Below are 19,906 nucleotides of genomic sequence, written 5' to 3' on the forward strand. Positions count from 1 at the left end.
TGATATAGATTTTTGAAAATGTAGGACAGATTAATTTACAAGTTATTGTAATTATTTGTTGAATCACGTAGGGATTTATCTGCTATAGTGGAGTTACAAAGACGAAACAGTATAACATCAATGATATATTTGCATGCATATTCCTACATTTTATAAATCATCACTATTCGATCATAATTATTTAATTTTTCTATAATCTCCCATCCACTGCATTCCTTTATTTCATGTGCAAAAATGCTTACTTTTCCAACAGATCACAATAAATCATAACTTGTCATTTCCCCGTTCTTTGTGCAGTTATTAAACAGGAGGGTGGTGTGGTTTTTTTCCCCCCAAAGGTGTTTCAGAAGAGAAACGCAGTGACGGGAACTTGCAGACAGTAGCAGTGGCTGCTATTGCAGACAGTACAAGTAGTTACATACTTCATCCCCAAGCATCTCTCACAGTGTCCAAAAAGACAACAAGCAGGTAGGTGAGAAGGTAAAGAGCCGTCAAATATCACTTAGCACCACAGACACATACAATTAGTCATATCATCAATTTCAGTTCATTTTTGTAATTGTTATTACAAAATTGTTATGGAAGTCTCCACAAGTGATTACAGTCTGTAAATACTATTGAACGACATATTGTAGGCTGCAGTATATTATGCAGGGAACAGCTGTAGATGTGCCACAGCCAGGGGAAGAGGGGTAAAATATCTAAATTCCAGAGAGTGTGGGATGTATTCTGATTTCATCTTGGTGTACATTTAGAATAATTCCATTTAAATAATTGAAGTTACTCCAGATTAATACTGGTGTAAATGAGATCTGAAAGTGACTCAGTGAGCATAGGGAAATTGTGAAGCTGAGTAGAGTTTCTTGTATTTGCACTGTGGGAGGAGGGCTGTTTATTAGGAATTATAGGCCAAAGAGAAGAGCTGAATCTTAAAATGGAATTTGAAAGACTTCAGAGTCAGTTAGCCACAGAGAGGCTGTTGGTGTCAATGCCTATTCAGTTGATTGCCTATTTGATAATTTGATTGCCAATTTCAGTTGATTGCCTATTCAGTTGATAGCCAATTGCCTATTTCAGTTGATGTTCAGGGGGAAAACTCCTTGGGCTTCTTCTGAGAACTCTGTGTAGAAATCTTTGCTAACAGAGTTTTCCTATAGGTGACCTTTGAAAAGTATATTAATGCAGCACAATTTTTCTTAAAATTAGAAATAAGCTACTTTCTCACTTATTTTGTTTTATATCCTTTTGGTTCCAATATGGCAGTACACTATGTCTCTTGTGCTTTCAGTTGAGAATAAATTAGGATTCCTTTTCATATAATTAATTTTGATTTTAAAAAGAGAAAATCTTCACAAATTCTAATTTTGACTTTTTCTTTCGTGTGTGCCCTCTTTGGTGAGCCTGCCTTCTTGCGTTAGGATTTGGTGGAAAAGAAAACGTTAGGTCATTATTATACCCTTGGCACTGCAGCATAATGTTGTTTTGCAAACTGACTGTATTGAAGATGTCTCTAAAATGTAGTAAAAATGTTTTGTGAATAGATATTTGAATGTAAGTTTTTTGGAGATGTTGTGAAGGAAAATAAATGTCCTGAAAGCCAAACATATATGTAGCTGGATTTTAGGGCTCTTTGTGTTGGCAGTAGGTGATTTACTGGGGTCTTGGAATTCTTGGAATGGTAGACAGATCCTGATGGATTTAGGGAGTTAGATACAAAATGTGACCCTTTGGGTGGGGATCCCATGATGCTCACATGAAGCACTTTTTGGTAGCTGTTTTCAATAATTTAAGAATTGTTATATTTGAAAACAAGTAACATTTAACATGTATTTCATGTCAGTGTCGGCTCCAGAATTCTACCATTGACTTCCTTGTATACTGGAATCTTTAACAAACTCCACCAGTCTCTTTTAAGAGTGTTCTAGCTGTGATTTTTATCAGGAAGCTATATGGCTTATATTTTAAGTATGTGCTTAAGAGCTTTGGGAACGAACAAGGTGGGTTATGTAATATCTTGTATTGAACCAGCTTCTGTTGCTGAAAGAGACAAGCTTTGGAGCTATACAGAACTCTTCCTCTCGTCTCTTCTTAAGTGCTTTGCTGAATTAGGTGACCCAACGAAATAGGAGAATACAGAAGCCAGAGAGTGCCGTTTTAAAATATGGCATTGTGTGAAGTTTTACAGTAATTGTGTGTCATGTTGAGAATGAATTTTTTCATAAGTTTCTCAAGATAATTGTCAGTTACAGATGTTACCATATCTACAGTGTGGCAATAAAAGTTATCTGCAGTCATAATACAAGGATATTGACAAAGGGAATCCTATATTGCCTTTTACTTTGGATTTGATGTCACTCTCTTGATCATCTGTCTATATGTTTGTTGCATTATTTTTCAGGATAGTGGAAGATCTTTTTCCTGTCCCTCTCCAGCCACTGCCCCCAAACACTCCTACGTGGGCCCGTCGTCTCAGGAACTGCGAGGTGGGCTGCAAACAATCCTAATTATACTCAGTTCATCTAGATTAAGAAACTCACAGAATAAAAATTTTAGTTATGTAGATTATTTGCATTTAAATTGCACAGTGCGATTAAAAAAAAAAAGTCTACCACTTTTAAAAAGTGGAAGTGCTTTATAGCCATTCTTGGGTGTTGTGCAAACCTCAGTGGTTTGTACTAAGACAATGCTTCATTTGATTGCATTTAACAATCCATTGATTGGGAAATTTCTCTTTTGGGGCCCAAGCCTGCAACTGTGCCGGTAACTTTACTTTCATGAGTAGTCTTATAGGAGTTCAATTCAGTGGGATTACTATTGAGAGTAAAGGTCCATGCATAGTTGCAGGATCAGACTCTTAGTCTATGAGAGTAAAGGTACCATAATGTCAACATTCCAGAAGGGCATTTATATTTTAATAAAATCACACAACTTCTGTCCTAGATACCACAATATGTACTTGTTTCTCTCATTCATCAAAGGACTTTTCTTATATTATCAATTATTTTTCTTCCTTGAAGTGAATATTTTTCCTTTAGCTTTCCCATATACAGCTAATTTTGTTATAGGAAAATTCTTTAGCTTCATAAACCAGACTGGTCCCCTTCCTACCCTTAGTTATTTAAAAAAAATCCATAAAATTATTTTATTTCCATTTATGTAGTGCAAGCATTGCACCATGATAAATGCCAGAGAATTTACATAGTTGGTGTAAATTAAACTTTCCACTTAGCATGCCATTTGACCTAAACCAGGAATCTGCAAATCTGAGAACTGCATTTTCTTAAGTTGTCAAATATCTGATTGCAGAAATGTCACCTTGTGGCTAAATGTGATGCTGCTGACACGTGTAGTCATCAGTTGATTTTAAATTCCTAAGCAATTTAAAATTCCTCTCTATGCACACCTGCAAATCTGTAAACTAATTAAAAAACACAGATAAGACCTTATTTATCACATGCAAGTGTTAATATAGTATTAAGCATATTGATATTCACACCCAAAAATCAGGAAATCGGTAACATTAACTTTACCATACTGAACATTAATTTTTATTATTAATTTGACTGTTAAAAATATATGCAGTATGTACAACATGGGTGAGTTAATCTTGGTATGAGATCCTTAACTTTGAAATATCCTAACATTTGGGGATAGGACTATTGGTCATACTTCATATTAAGGTTTCATTTATACATAGTTTATAACAGGTTAATAAATAAGTAATTATTTTAAATAAATGCTTAATCAGTTGTTAGAGTCCAACAGGTCAATACGTTGCAGATAATCATCTCTAATCCCTTCTATTGTGATTATAGACATCTATAACACATGCTGCTCATAACTGTAACATTTGCATAACATCTGTTAATCATTTACTAAAGTATTTTATTTTATATAAAACTTTATTTGAAGATCAATGGGGGTTAGGTCCTTGACTCCCTTCGTCCCCTTTAAAATTTCCACCTACTGTGTTTAAATTCATAACCTTAAGATCAGTATTCATATAGCATTTAATGTCCTAATATTGTAAGAAAAAGAAAAAAATACTGCTTCTGTTTAAAGTGGCAGTTCTACTCTTAATAGTGAGAATGTAAGATCTGCACTCTGCTGCTCCACAGAACTATTCAGAGACACTTTGTTCCCTTTAGTAACAAAAAAAAGTTTTATTGTTTTGCTGCTTTTTATTCTTGTTAGCACTGCAGAGCCAACACAGCTAAGCAGGAATGAGCTGAATTCCATTCCTTCTTATGTATCATCAGCAGAATTGTTTTACTAAGTTCCAGTCAGTTATACTATGCAAGCCCATTGAAGGCAAATGGGTTGTATAGTTGTCATTGAGGGCATAATCTGGAGGCAGTGGGGTTTTCAGATGTAACCTAGCCGAGCTTGTCCTGGGGAACCTTTTATTGCTGGTGATATGTTAGAAGGAAAGAACTCAAGCGAAGTTTGCCGGACTAGCAGTTAGAGAAACCCCTTCTTTACTTCTCAGCTGAGCTGAGCACACTTGAGACAATAAACATACTACCCCAGAATTCCACTTTTTCAGTCACTTTTCAGGACAAACTGAATGTTAACAATATTAGTGCCTGCATGGGTGCCCTTGGAGAAAAGAGCACAGGGGGGCTTTACCTGTTATGCTTGTGCTGGAGCTGGCTGCAGTACATAATTGTTGTTCCCTTGAGCACTAGGCTCAGGACTGCTGTCTATCTGGCAACAAGCACAGAGCAGCAAAAGCTGCACCTTTCCAAAGTCAGCATTAAGGGCTGTTGCTGACCATGCTCCTCCTGTGCCTAGCTGAGCCATTCTCCCTACATCTGTTCTGTTCCGTCAACTTATCACACATCACTTATGCAAAACTACAAGCTTTGTCTATGTATTTAAATGGCCCAGGTAAGCTGTGGAGTTTACTTCATTGATGTGAATTGGAGCAGACATTTTGATGTATCTTATTTTTTTTAAGTGAAGGATTATAATTTACAGTAAAGGATTTTTGATCACATTCTGAAGATTTTTGATGGGCTGAATTAACGAAGTGCCTTTTCAGCTGTGTGGCAGGTTGTTGAACACCTCACAGCATTCCTAGAAGCCAGATTTATTGGACAGTTGTGCAAACTTTTGTTAACTCACTTGGGGACCATGACTGGAGCTGTTAGGTTCACACTTCCTGTGGTTCCATTATTTCCTCTCGGAAAAATCCCAGGGATTGATATAAGACAACTGATAATACATCTGAAGGCCCCTTTTTGAGGAAAATACTCTGTTCTGTGTGTAAGTAAAGCGGTGATGGGAGATTGACTTTATTAGGTCTACAGGGTCACCAACTTACAACATACAACTGTAGGCCTATCTTACCTCACTAGGATGCCGTGGTTCCCTAATTGTCCTTGTACCTGGCAAACGTAAGGCCTTGAATGAGAGTAAGATGGGGTGCTGGTTATGGAAGCCTCTGGAAGGACTGGTGGTGATGTATTTGCTCCCATTATTGAAGGCATGTTCCTGCCTATTGTAAAGGAGGTGTGTAATCTGATGCTCTTCTGGATAACTTCATTGCACCTGGCTTCCCAGGTAGCATAGTTGGCTAGGCAATTTCAAACTTTTACTGTAAAGTTACTGTATTTATCACTAGACATCCTTCCACTAACTAGCCCCATAGCTTTTTAACCGTCAGATTGGATTGCTGCCATGTGCTGTAGGTGAGGCTACTCTTGAAGGTGCAGAAGCTTCAGCTGTTGCAGAATACAGCTATTCACTTACATAGCAGACCTGGCTGCAGGGAGTATATGTTGCAGCAATTCTCTGCAGTCTGGTGGACTTCCGGTTCACTTCTACATGCAATTCAAGATGTTTAGTTTGATCAGCAGAACATTATATGGTCTGGGTCCAGGCTACCTGAGACTTCCTCTTTCTGTGTATAACATTGTGATGGTTTGAGCTCAACCTTGGGTGTCTGAGCTGAGAAATCCCTAAGATTTGAATGTGGAGGAGGGCTGGAGGTAAGGAATCTCAATGGAGGTCCTCTTTCTCTAGAAGTTGTTTTCCTCACTGGTCTCTCAGAGCCCAAATCTGTTGACCAGCTTGGTGCAGGGGATTGGGTTTGTTTTTTTTTTCAAGCATTTGCCTGATGATAGTGGTTGTGGGGCATGTGTTTAATTGTATCAGCTTGTTCTGTATTTTATATTCTAGTGTAAACTAGAATGTTGACTGACTGAAACATACAAGACTAAATACAAGGTAATATTACCAGTTTCAGAGCTAAGCAAAATAAACATACAAATGAAAGGCATTCCTTGCCACCATCAGGCATATCAGCTCAGAGCAAGTTTTCATGACCTTCTGGTAAAAATGCATTAGCACCTTTACTGTTGTGATGGACGCATACCATTGTGGGAACATAAGTACAAAATTAACTTGTGTTGATACGCCTAATCTACATTATAAGATTAAGAATAAATATAAGAAGGGATGTATAGCAGATATCAGCCATTTTTTTAATATTTAAATTCTGTGTGAAACTTTTTCTTAACGTAGCCTGATCAAATAATAAATAAAGGCTAAAATAACACTTTAAAAAAATGGAACCTTCCCCCCCAAGACATAAAGCAATTAAATGGGGGACAAAGAGGAAATTACAGCAAGTACAGGCCTGCCACTTGTTAAATGATGATGATCTCAAAATCACAATCCATTGTGTAATTCTTCATCATTTTTTCTGGATCAGGTGTTTAGTGGAAGAAAGAATCCAAAATATAAATGTGTTTTTTAATATGTAACCATTGTTTTCATTTCAGAGAATAGAGAGAATGTATTTTCTCTGATGTATTTTATTCAAGAATGTTTTCTCCAGAGAGAACTGAATGTTGTCTCTTTGGTTTAATGTTCTCAAACCTGTGCTCTGAGTTAACAACCTGTGCAGAGCAGATTTTATTTATTTATTTATTTTTGAATTTCTGGCAGATGCCAAAATCCCTTCTGTCCTTGCAGCTAGAAATAGCAATGAGCATTTTGCCTCTGCATCCTCTAACTTGTGCCTGGAGCTCCTCCAATAGCTAAAGACCCAGTACGTTTTCTGTACACACCAGCGTAGAGTAACTCCCTTAAAGTTAATGTTAGTGTTGGAGAGAGAGAGAATTTTACCTAGTGTTTCTGTCTGGGTCTTCAACCTCCTCAAGAACTCTCAGAACATGTATTTTTAAAAACCTGGCTTTCCAAGGCTTTTGCTTTTATGCTCTTGAGAGTCAGTGATTTATCCATCTTCAGATCCAATTCAGTTGCTTTGCTTCCCGGCTTCTCTGCTGTCATTGTTGATTCAGTCCATCCTATTCTTCACTCTATCAACTCTGCATATTTTTAAATTTTGTGTTTTTAATTCTAAAGATAATCAAAATTTGTAATAAAGACTGTTCTCACTCTGCAAGCATGTGCACTCACGCCGAATCTTAGCGATATATAAGTTGGGCCAAATTCAGTTATATTGTAAGTATGTGCAACTCCACTGAAGACCATGAAGTTGCATCTTCTGTTGCCGGGGTTGAATTTGGCTCAAAAAAATGGAACCATTGGCTTGCAAAGGAGCCAAGTTGTTATTGTTTGAGAGGCCGGAAAAACATCAGGGGAATGAAGACATCAAGTGAAACACTACTGTGTTTTGGTTTTTCTTAAGGTCTCTTGCTGCTGCTTATTATTCTGTCTCTGTCTCCCTTATCAGTCACAAAATGTACTTCCATCAGTGGGTTTACTATGTACATTGGGCCCTTTTCAGCTTTCATTTTCAAAATCTATGATATCATCTACTTTTCTAAAAGTCTGGTTACATCTTTCCACTCTGAATCATTTCTTTTATAAGGGTTTTAACATGCTCACTTTCTGTGTGTGGCATCTAGCAAAGTATCTTCTACTATAGTTTTTCTAGCACATACATTTTCCAGCTTTGCAGCCCAAAGAGGCTGTATTTATTTTCAAGTTGCTCCAGAATGGTTTGCAGAGAACCTGTAGCATCTTGGAGGGAGGGATGGGGCGGGTGGCAGCTATGTGCTGCATGGCATTTGTTTTTCTGTTCTGTAGTTTTCTTATCTGTTTCCTTGTTGGTGGATTGGGGTATAGATGAAGCCCATTGATGGTCACCTGCAGAGTCTGGATGCTATGTGAGGTGCTGAGGTGTGAATTTGCCTGTTTTAAGTTAATACATTTAGCAGATAGCCAACAACAAAAGTCAAGTGGAGTCAGTGTGAGGAACATTTAGCACAGAGCCCGCAGAGGTCCATTGTAGTCAGATGGAGATGTGATGCAAGATGGCATGCAAGTGACTGACTGTGACCGGTGTGTATGGAAGAAACTCTGCTTGAATTATTTGTTCCTCCTCTTAGATGTGACCAGCAGGTCACCAAAAATATTTCCTAAAATGCACTGACATTTAATAAGTATTTATTTTAGTAGAAAAGTCTGAAATTAAGGGAATGGTCCAGGGTAAAGGAACTCATCTGGTTCTGTCTTTTGGTACTAGAGAATAACCCCATTTATCTAAACACCAGTTAACGGAAGGTCAGTTACAACTCCTGACTGCATGCCTTGGTCCCTCACCTACCCAAAATGTATTTGTGTTTGGAAGGTTTTGGATATCTCCAAAATATTTAGAAATGGGGTTATACTGTAGATAACTGTGTTGTTATAATAATGGACCAAAGCTCAGACATTGAGTATTTTACTTATGGTCTCAGATTGCTGACAAACACCTGTGCTATGAACTCACTGAAGGCTGGTCTTGTGTTAGACCCTATGGTAAATCTGGTTGTGATGCAACCAGTGCACAAAGCATTTCAGACAGTCTCCTCACCTGCCACCATGCCAGAGTCCCTGACTGCATTCATTTTCTTGGGTACCGACAGCAGTCAGATTGGTGAATAATCCTATAATTTCACCTCCTTTCCATGCAGAAAATTGGGGACTCGTACCGCGGCTATTGTGTGAGCGAGACAGAATTAGAGAGTGTTCTAACGCTACACAAGCAGCAAACACAAAGTGTGTGGGGGACGCGCCAGTCTCCAAGCCCAGCCAAACCCGCCACACGGTTGATGTGGAAATCTCAGTATGTCCCATATGATGGGATCCCTTTTATCAATGCAGGTAATTAACTTTTTTTTTTTAATAATTATTTTCAAAGTTTCAAAATCACTAGTCAGCTGGCCAAAAGAAGGATCCTCATGAAGCTATACCTTAGTATTCTGGCAGAATGTTACTAGGTATTGGTAAAATCAAGGCACAGACTTGGGAAAGGATGGCTTAGTGGTCTAAACCCAAGTTTGAAAATCTAGATTCCCTGGAACACAGGTTCACGTTCCAATGTGAGTGATTCAAGCCCTTCATCCTTCAGAGTTAGGTTAATTAAGCATCTTTTGAATGAGACCTTAGAGATGAGGGTCCTGTCTGCTCTGCATGGACATTGAAGTTTTCATGAGGGTGGTAAGAGATTGATCCATCAACATTACTAAGGTTTCTGGGGATCCTGCTGAAAACCTTGGTCAGTAGGAACCTATAAGGTATTTAAAATCACTCTAAAAAAACTTTCAAAAAACTTAACCAGAGAGATGGTTAAGTTCTAAATAAATGTGTAGACTTTGCCAATTTGTGATTTCATATTTCTTGAGTCATAGAGCAAGTATTGAATGAGTGTGAGTGTGAATTTGAGATGTGAAACTGATCAAGTCTGTTCTTGTTTAAATGGGACCTATGGGATACGATACATGGTTGACTGCAGGATGCATTTGTCTGAGCTGAAAGTAACTGAAAAAGTGAAATGTCATCACCCATTTTAAGGCCTAAGACCCATCTAAGGCCATTCAGCTATGAAGAGGAGCAAGAATATATTAAAGGACACATCCAGAAAAACAAACTCCCCCACTCCCACCCAAGAGACACCAGTTCTGTTTAGCAACTTGTGAGATTAGCTTAACAAATGATTCTCCGAGAGAGAGAGAGAGAGAGAGAGTAAAAAACATGCTCAGTTAATATTTTGTTTTAAAAAATATCGTGGATTAATTTAGCCTGCTTTTAATATTGCCTGCTTTGGCCAGACAGAGAGGTAAGGAAGCACTGTATATACTTTCTATACACTATTCTACTCATGAATTTTACTTCTAGTCTACAACACCCCTGTTGTTAAAATCCTAGCCTTCTTTTGAACAGAGTCTGCAGGTTAAAATGGAACGCTGATTTTCCAAACTCCAGTTAACTTGACTTCCTAGTTAACTGAAGATCAGTTATGTTGCTGTGGTGTCACACTTACTGAGGCTCTATAGACGTAGAGTTTCAGGCCTGCAGAGGTCTTGAGCTGTGCAGGACTGAAGTGCTGTTCTTGTGGAGTTTCTAATCTCTGCATAAGTGGAATTGTTCTTCAGTCCCTGGCCTGCCTCTGCTTTTGCTGAACCAGTTAGCTTTGAAGAAGCTGGCCAGCATTCTGTATTGTGAAACAGAAAGCTTCAATTATCCAAACCCTGATTTTAGTAGGATTTTGGACACTTGAGACGTTGGTAAAATCAGGGTCCTGTCAAATTATTTTTGTCATGCATGCAGGCAAGGACGAGGTTGAAACTACCAAATTCTTTTTCATTAGTGACCTAAGCCAATATTTGTTCCCAGATTTCCAGTAAAAAAAGTCAGTGCACTAGTCCACTATATCATCTAGTTCCTCTTTTTAAATAGTATCTGTATTTGCGTTGATATTTTAATGTCACATTCTCATGCAAAATATTTTTGATCATCATTTAGAATCCGCTCATAACTCAGCAGTGTGACACAATAAACATATCTGTTATTTCAAAGCTAGAAAATGGTATTTAAAAATCAGGATGCTAAAGTATTTGGATTATGAACAGGAGGTGCTGGGGAACAAAGTTAAATGTTCTTCAGAACAAATAATGGTTCCCTTCCCAGTTCTGTCAGGCTACCTCTTTTACTTCACTCCTCTTTGCCATAAGTCTGAATAAAAGAAACCAGTTACTCTAATGAAGTTTTCACAAATGTTGTGGAAATCTATCTTTCTTGCACAGTAATATTTATATTGGGTACCGTGTTGATATAATATTGGTTAATAGAAGAAATTGGAATCAAATTCACAAACCTTAATAACCTGTAAGAAATCAAGTGGCAGCAAGGCTAAAGAACTGTACACGGCACAAGAAGTAATGAATTCCCAAGTCTTGATTTCAGCTGTGCCTTTGATTTACTGTACAATTTAGAATCAGATTCTGTCACCTCTACTTGCGTTTAGTAGAGCACCTTACTCAATAAATAGCCCATAAGACTACTCGTTGTGTAAAGTACTGGTGCTAAACATGAGTAAAGGTGGCAGAATCTGTCTTTAAAACTCTGTGTTTCAATTTTCACCCCTGTAAAATGGCTATGACAATATTTAATTACCTATCTCACAGGAGTTTTGTGAAGATTAGCTAGTTTGGAAAGTCCTTTGAAACTGTGATGTGTTCCATAAGTGCTGAGTAGTATTATGGGGAAAGCAGCCACTCTGTAACTCAGGCACCCCCAACCCTGAACATGTGTTCTTCCAAGAAAAGAATGAAAATAAGTGCTTCAAATCACTCTTCTCTCCTCAGAAATCTTTTTTTGTTGTCGTCTGCTGGCTGGAACCATTGGATGTTTGAATTAATAATAGAGCCAGTTGCTTTCTGTCCACAGGAAGCAGAGCCATTGTGATGGAATGCCAGTATGGGCCCAGGAGGAAAGGTTTCCAACCCAAAAAAACTGGCGAGCCAGAAAATGCCTCCTGCCAGCTGTACAAAGCCACTTGTCCAGCACGGTAAGCATTAGCTACAAAGCTGAAAAGATCTGGAGAAACTGGTAACTGATATAAGAGAGCTTGCATCTCAAGAAACCTAATTGGTAACTGTGTTGTGACATAGATTTATAAATATATTTTGCTTTATCTCCTATATAAGTAGGAGTTAATGTTCATTTAGAGAGAAGGATAATTTTCCATGAAAGTGGACGTGGCTAGAATCCGATAGATCTCCTAAATCTGTTATTTTGGAGTTATATTTATCAGGGAATGTATAGCTCTTGCCATTCACCAAAAACCTCTCCCTATCCAACTCCGGTGGCATCTTCTGTATTCTCATCCCCCCTTTGAGCTTTCTGCTGCCAACTTCCTGGGTTTCAGGAATGGCTCTTCTAGTTCACTTTTTACCTTACTGACCAATCCTTTAGAGAACTTCTGGGGCTTCTCCACCCTTTGAACCTCTTTGCTTGAGTTTCCTGCAGTTTCTTTACAATAAAAATAGTCTGAAATAAAATAGTTTCTGCCTTCCCCTGAGGGAGAAGTATAATGAAGCTGGATTTTTCTGGTTTTTGTTTTGTTTTTTCTTGGAAGGATCTATATTAAAAAGGTTCAAAAGTTTCCTGAGTATAGAGTTCCTACTGACCCCAAAATTGACAAGAAAATCATAAGAATGGAGCAAGAGAAAGCTTTCAACATGCTGAAGAAGAACTTGATAGATGCTGGAGGGGTCCTCAGGTGAAATTTTCACTCGTTTCTTTATCTGGACAAATGGAGGGGAAAGGAAAATCAGTTGCTTGGCTATTTTTAAAAGGGGCTTCATTAAAATCTGTTGTAAAAGGTAGAAAACCATTCACAAGGGAACTCCTAAGTGTTTTGTAAGTGTGTAACATACCATACTGTGGGAGTTACATAAAATACGCTTCAGAATACAGACAGAAGCAGTTACAAGAGTGTGGACGTTACCAACAATGAGCCAGACCTCTCCCAACCTGGGTGTCTTTGTGCCCCAAAGGCAGCTGACCATCGGAGGATCACTTCCAGTATGGGAGGATCTTTAGATGCTGTACATTGGTGTAATGGCTTCTCCTTCACAACCTGCCTTCCTGTACCTGTCAGAGAGCATGACTCGGAGAGCAGGAGGGTGTGGTCAGAGCAGTCCTTTATCCTTGGGGCTGTTGGCAGCCAACACGAGGTAGCAGAGCCTCAAATCAGATGCTCTTCCTTATACCAGGGGACCAGAGTAGCCCCAAGATCAAAGGAGCACAAAGGTGACTTAAACCATCTTTGTGCATACATACACACACACTCCCTTCCCACCCCTCACCCCCGAGGTGAATTGTGCTGGACATTGCTGATCCACAGCCAAGGATCTGGGCTAGAACTTGCAAAATGTGAATAAACAAATCATGGATGTGGTTTCTGTGAGCAGCCTGACGGAGAGACCACAAGAAGGGTTTTCCCCTACAAACCCTTATTCATGTGGGTAGAACATATTTACATAGATCTATTGACATCAGTGGGAATATACACGAGTAAAGGGTTGCAGTACTGGACCCATTTACCTTATTTGCGTATGACCATAGTGAGTGTGGGGGGGGAGGGAGGGAACATTAATAATTTTTGGTGAAGATAATGTCAGTTTCAAGAACCATATTAAAACACCCATATACTGTAAACAGCAAGGCTCATTAAGTGTAAGTATAGCTGGGATCTCCATAAAGGGTTTGATCTTCCACATTTGATTAATCTCTGCCAGCAAAATCCAGGCTGTAGCCATGCAGTGGCAGAATGTCTGCCTAGGAAGGCTCATAGTGTGAGGATGTTTTATAAAGTTATACTCCATTAGGGGACCTGGAACAGGCTGGTATTTTCCAGGGAGAAAGTCAAGGCTAGAGAACCCAAGAGATGTGCTGAATCAGCACATTTCCTTGGCAGATTCTGTCTGTGTAGCCCTGTTGAAGCCCTAACCACAAATCAGAGCAGTTCCCTTTGGCGAAGGGCAACAGCAGTACCACTGTCTACCTGTTCTAAGGGATGAATTTGCTCTTAGGTGCAGCTCTCTCCATGGGCTGAAGGACTTAACCCCCTTCCCCTCCCCCCCCCCGCTTGCAGAGATGAATCAAGCCCCATATTTGCTTGTAATACTTAGGCAAAATTGAGTGAGCCAAGAGTAGTGAGTCAGTGTAAATTAGTACTATCTGAACATTATTTTTTGTTTATGTGCTATACCTAAAAGTATTAAATAGAACAACAAAAAGTGGAATAACAGTGTTTCTGTGAAATGTCTTTCATCTGAGGCTCTGAAAGCACTTCATGATTAAGCCGCATGCATCCCTGCAAAGTAACTAACTATTATTATTATTCCCATTTTACAGACTGGGAGACTGAGGCATAGTGAGGTTCAATTATTTGCTCAAAGCTACAAAGCAAGTCGGTTGCATAACCCTCGCAGTGTGCTGCTGTCCAGTCTTTCTCTAATGATTATACCACACTCATTGTAATCTGTCCCACAGTCTTTCAAAAAAAAAGGCATAGATGGACCCTCCACATTTGGGATACACTGTCCATCAGAGCAACTATATTTATGTATTTCATCTACATATTGGTTAGAAAGCATGTGGTGTCAAAGCACTGGTTAAGGTGCCTCCTATATTGACTGATTCAGCACCCTCTGCATGTCTGCATTGCCATTTGGGAGAGATGTGTTTGATTCCCTGTGGATTCTCTCCATCACAGGGCCATCAGGACTGGGGAGTGCTACAGAGCAATATGTGAATCTGGGGGAGTGGGAGAGGAAGAATACCTCATCTGGATCAATAGCCACCTTTCTTGTCAATTAAGAGGATCATTGACATGAAAGGAATCCTATCTAGTGCTTAGCTGTAAGGATGGAAAGCTTGGTGCAGTGCAGAGATTCAGTGAGAGGGGTGGCTCAATGAATATTCCCTTCAGATATGAAGCCAAAAATCCTGTACTGCAGTACTGTACATTTTATGGAAGCTTTGGGGCACAGATTTAAAGCTTCTTGAAAGAAAAGAGTAATCTCTGGGAGTTTTTTGTTTTAGGTTTGTACTCAAAATTATGTAAAAGCTGGTTGTTACTTTAAGTATTAACTATGTGTTTGGTGCCATACAAGGCAGACATACTCGCTGTCCCTATGTGGGGGTGGGAGAAAGCTGTATGTGCTAGTAATAAGAACAGGAGTACTTGTGGCACCTTAGAGATGAACAAATTTATTTGAGCATAAGCTTTCGTGGGCTACAACCCACTTCCCCTTATGCTCAAATAAATTTGTTCATCTCTAAGATACCACAAGTACTCCTGTTCATTTTGCTGATACAGACTAACACGGCTGCTCCTCTGAAACCTGTGCTAGTAATGAATGCTGTTAGTTGTGTATATATACAAGTTTTGTTGATGGCCAGATTAGAGGGTCTTCATTCAATTGCATTGTTCCCTTCCTGGGGAAGGATTTAAATAAATGATTTTGTTTTACTGTCTTTGCTTTGGAATTGTACCTGGAAACTCTCCTTCTCGTCAGATGGTATGTGCAATTACCCACCCAGCAGGCCCACCAGTATCACGAAATGGAGACCTGCCTCCCTCCTTCACCATCCGCTTTCCCCATATCTCCTCCTGAGGAAGACGAAGATGCGGTGAGAGATGAGAACTGTACTTTACCCTCCCGACTTCACCCACAAGTAGCAGATAAGATCCGAGAACTGGTGTCTCAGGGAATAGAACAAGTCTATGCAGTGAGGAAACAACTAAGGTATAGCATAATCCACTCTAACTATACTGCCTTCTTTCCATTGCACTTTATCAACTATACATTCAGTTAATTTGACTTGAAGCTATGTGGCAATGCTGATTCTTTCATGAATCTATCCCCCCATATTGCATTAGCTGAATTTATCCCCACATATAGCATTAGCATCTCATTTATTTTTTTTATTGGACTTTATCTTGGTTGTAACTACCTAGCATTCCAGCTCCTCACACTGCCTCATACCAGATCACCATCTAGGGCTGCTTTTGTTCTTCATGTTGGAAATGTATATTTTATTGAGTTAGCTCTTTAAAATTTCCAGGATACTAGAGGAGAAGAGCCAGGTCATGGGATCCATTAACTTGTTCTTTTCTTGTAATTTTTAACATTTGGAACATATTTGAGGGCATAGACAGAGGTGGCTGCAGAAGAAGGAGAAACATCTCCTAATGTTGTAAGTGTGTTTTAACTTTTGACAACACCCTTTTTCCCTCCTTCCCCTTTCCAATACTTGACAGAAAGTTTGTGGAGCGAGAATTGTTCAAGCCTGAGGAAGTGCCAGAGAGGCATAACTTGTCCTTCTTCCCAACTGTGAATGACATCAAGAACCACATCCATGAGGTGCAGAAGTCCCTGGGAAACGGGGAGATGGTGTATAACTCGGAAAGCATCCCAGCAACGGTATTATTGGAGCTTCACGCTTTCTTCTCCTTTCTTTCTGAATCTCTGAGATGAATCCTGAAGACCTTACTTAAATTTTACTACTTGGCTCTTATTCAGCCAAAGCGCCCACTGACTTTGTATTCCCACTAGTTAAATTTTCAAAGGAAGTTTTGTCTGAGTAAGGATAGATTAAATGTAGGCTTTTATAACAATATATGATCAATGAAATGTTGCTAACAGTTGATACTTTATGCAGTACTGAGGTATATAATGAGATCATTAATTTCAGGCAGTGTAGTTGAAGAAATGAGCACAGCGTTCAAAGGTCTTGAGTTTCAATCCTGGCTCTACCACTGTGTTGCCTTGGGGAAGTCACTTCACAAGTCCGTCTCGTTTTCCCTATCTGTAAAATGGGGATGAAATTTACCTGTCTACCTCACGTGGTCCCGTTAATGTCTGTACAATGTTTTGAATGTGTATTGTGCTATATTAATGCTAAGTGTTATTACTCTGCTTTGTAGAAAATGTGTCTAACAGTAAATACAAAATATAAATCTTTACAAGTGCGCAGTACTCCAATGTATGTTGCCCCTAATTTTCTTCTCATATAGAAAGTAATTTTGGGCAAGCATTGACAAGGATTTCTCCATTGACAGGATTTTTTATTAGCTATGAAGGAATTGCCAAGAACTGGCAAACTCAGCTTTTCCAGAGTGCAATGTGGACAAGATTTTATGCTGCTTGATATAGGCTGCTGTGATAGACAGGTCCACCTCCCACACCACCAAGTGCATTTGGTCCTGTAAATCGGATGCATGTTTAATATATAGCCTAAAGATTAACATTAAAGAGCCAAATAGCAGACAAAAGCACTTTGAGAGACATAGAAAAGTGACATGGACTGGAAGACCTGAATTGGTGAGGATGTTTATATTGACACAGGTTAGCATTTGTAAGCCTTATAAGAGAAGTAGGTCTTTAGTTGGGATTTGAATGAAGGATGGATACTTTGCATGTTGGAATTGGAAGTCTGTTCACGTGTATGGGGTGGCATGGAAGAAGTCATGGAGACAAGAAGGTGTGACATAGTAATAAATAAGAGCTGAGATGAAGGCAGGTGCATAACCTTGAAGACAGCAATTTGAATCCTAAACTTGACTCTCTGGATGAAGGGCAGCCAGTAGAGGTATTTGAAGAGTGGAGTAATGTGGTCTGGCTGGTGAGTGAGGATGAAAATATTGTCTATTGCATTTGGAACGAACTGAATGGGAGTGAGATGAGGAGACAAGAGGATGAGGTTGCAGCAGTCCAGGTGAGAGAGAACTACTGATGATAAGGAATGGATGGATGGATTATTACTTTGTTTGTTTGTTTTGGTATGTTGTAGAGAAAGTGGTATCAAGATTTGGTGACTCCCACTGGGTCTTTGACTGACTCAGACCCAGGCAGCCACTGGGTGATGCCTCATTCCAAGCCAACGCATGCAGGGCTAAGTGAGGTTTCAAGAGCCTCAGATTGTGTATTGCTGATCTGGTGGCACTTTAATTTCATAGCATTTCAAGGTGAATTGAAATGTTTGGTTTAAAAAAATAGGAAAAACATACTGTGTTTAAGAGCTTAATTCACAAATGTACTTTACACAAAAGCTGAAAAGTTTGTTTTTTTTAATATCTGCCAAGACTGGTTCTCCTGCAATAGCTAGTGATCTCACCTAAAGCAGGGCAGGGCACAGAATTCCTTTACCCTTCTTAAGAGTTTCTGATGTCTGCTTTTTGCAGGATACATGCAGATCCTTGAGTTCAAGTTCCAGCCTGTAAATGATAGAGAAAATTATTTTCAAATAGTTTGTGTTTAAAATGCATCTATTTTCATTTTTAAAGTCTACCCCAGTTCTGAGGAGGATTTAGCCTACCAGACAGAAAGTGTTTTAGAATCCTTTTAAAAGCATAGCACTTCACCTTTAACAGTTTTAAGAAGTAACCCAAAAACTCAGAAAGCACTCACAATACAGAAATAAGATGTTTTGGACACTGATTTTCACTGTAGTTTGAGTCTGTACCAGTATTATAGGGAATCCTGCTCAGCACCCTTCCCATTCCTGAGAACTGAGGTCTTTTTCCTTTCAGCTCCAGTGGACCACAGACGGTGGGAATGTTCTCACAGAAACAGTGACTGTTACATTTGCCTCACCACCTACAGAGGGTAAGAGCATATTGATATCTTACTTGTGTTCAATTTTTGTTTTTGTCACGTGTTACAAAAGTACAGATATCCTGCCTGGTTTTTAGAGATCTTGCAATTATCTTCTCTTATTTGAACACACCAAGAAGTGACCATTCTCGTTTTCCCCACACACACCCCCTTTACCACATGTCTGTGGAACTTGTTACAATTCCTGATACGGCAGGTAGGAAAACTGTAGACTTTGTCTTTTACAACATTCTTTAACGTGTACTGAAGAGCAGAACAATTTGGGTTGGGAGGAAATGCTCAGACGCTTAAAACATCTATGTAGAGAATTTTCTAGCGCTTGCTCAATGGAATGGTGCAGAAGGAGATGATCAGTAAGGTCCCGGTTCAGCAAGGTTCTTGAGCACATGCCTAACGTCAAGCATGTGGGTGGTGGGAGCTCCTCACATACTTAAAGTTGAGCACGATTAAGTACCTTGCTGAATCAGGGCCCATGTCCCTACTCCTGCTCCTAGTGAAATCAATGGCAAAACACCCATCAATTTCATTTGTGCAAAAAGGACACGCTCAGGGGAGGGGACGGAACTGGGCGAGAATAATCCTTAGACTTTGATTCTGTCATCGAGACTTTGTCAAATCATTGTTGACTTCCCCTTTATTGGTATATTTTATTTAAATGAGATATTTATTTTAACATTTTTATTGTAAATCTGTATTGTAATACAGATTTTAGCTGACAGCCAGGCAGTGAGACACATTTCTTACACTCTTTCTTCAATGATATTCTTGTGAAATATCATTTTTCTTGGTGAATGCATAAGGTAAGGGCAGTATCTCTTCACAGCAGTTACTATACCACTTAACAAGGAAGCGAAGAAAAGCCAGAGTATGGATTTCTGAAGGCAGTTGCCTTGTCAAAATGGATTCTGCTCCAAAATGTGGTGTTGGGAGGGGTTTATTGGATTATCGTGTCTTTGCCATAAATGGGATTCTACTATTATTATTATTTCAGATTAAAACATATATAGTGAAACAAAATTCTAAAGCTTGTGATTTAGATCTACTGACTACTCGCATGCCTTAAGCTATTCATTGGCTTAAGTGCTTTGCTGGATCAGGGTCCTCATTAGGAAATCTAGAACAAATTATTCCCACCCCACCCCCCCACACACACACATTTTTAATGCATCAAATAATAATCTTTGTTTCAGGAATACTTGATTTAGACAGTTCCTCCCATTGTGTAAACATGTGACACAGAAAAAATCCTTCCCTGCTCTCTTTCTCTTGTTCTTCTCTAACATAAAATCATAGAACTGGAAGGGATCTCGAGAGGTCATCTAGTCCAGTCCCCTGCACTCAAGGCAGGACTAGGTATTATCTAGACCATCCCTGACCGGTGTTTGTCCAACCTGCTCTTAAAAATCGCCAATGATGGAGATTCCACAACCTCCCTAGGCAATTTATTCCTGTGCTTAACCATTCTGACAGTAAGGGAG

General features: G+C 39.2%; 1 protein-coding gene across 6 annotated transcripts in view; it reads left to right on the forward strand.

The window, feature by feature from the left end:
- The window catches only part of CARF (calcium responsive transcription factor), a 70,113-nt gene that overhangs the window by 15,567 nt on the left and 34,640 nt on the right, over positions 1–19,906 (forward strand). For all 6 annotated transcript variants that reach the window (XM_073306466.1, XM_073306467.1, XM_073306471.1 and 3 more), the window contains exons 5-12: positions 339–468; positions 2,399–2,483; positions 8,931–9,120; positions 11,686–11,806; positions 12,377–12,520; positions 15,327–15,557; positions 16,073–16,235; positions 18,344–18,419. In XM_073306466.1, the coding sequence (XP_073162567.1) occupies positions 339–468; positions 2,399–2,483; positions 8,931–9,120; positions 11,686–11,806; positions 12,377–12,520; positions 15,327–15,557; positions 16,073–16,235; positions 18,344–18,419 (1,140 nt within the window). The remainder of the gene's footprint in view (positions 1–338; positions 469–2,398; positions 2,484–8,930; positions 9,121–11,685; positions 11,807–12,376; positions 12,521–15,326; positions 15,558–16,072; positions 16,236–18,343; positions 18,420–19,906) is intronic.

Source organism: Lepidochelys kempii, chromosome 11 (assembly GCF_965140285.1).
Source record: "Lepidochelys kempii isolate rLepKem1 chromosome 11, rLepKem1.hap1, whole genome shotgun sequence".
In the NCBI taxonomy this organism is placed as follows: domain Eukaryota; kingdom Metazoa; phylum Chordata; order Testudines; family Cheloniidae; genus Lepidochelys; species Lepidochelys kempii.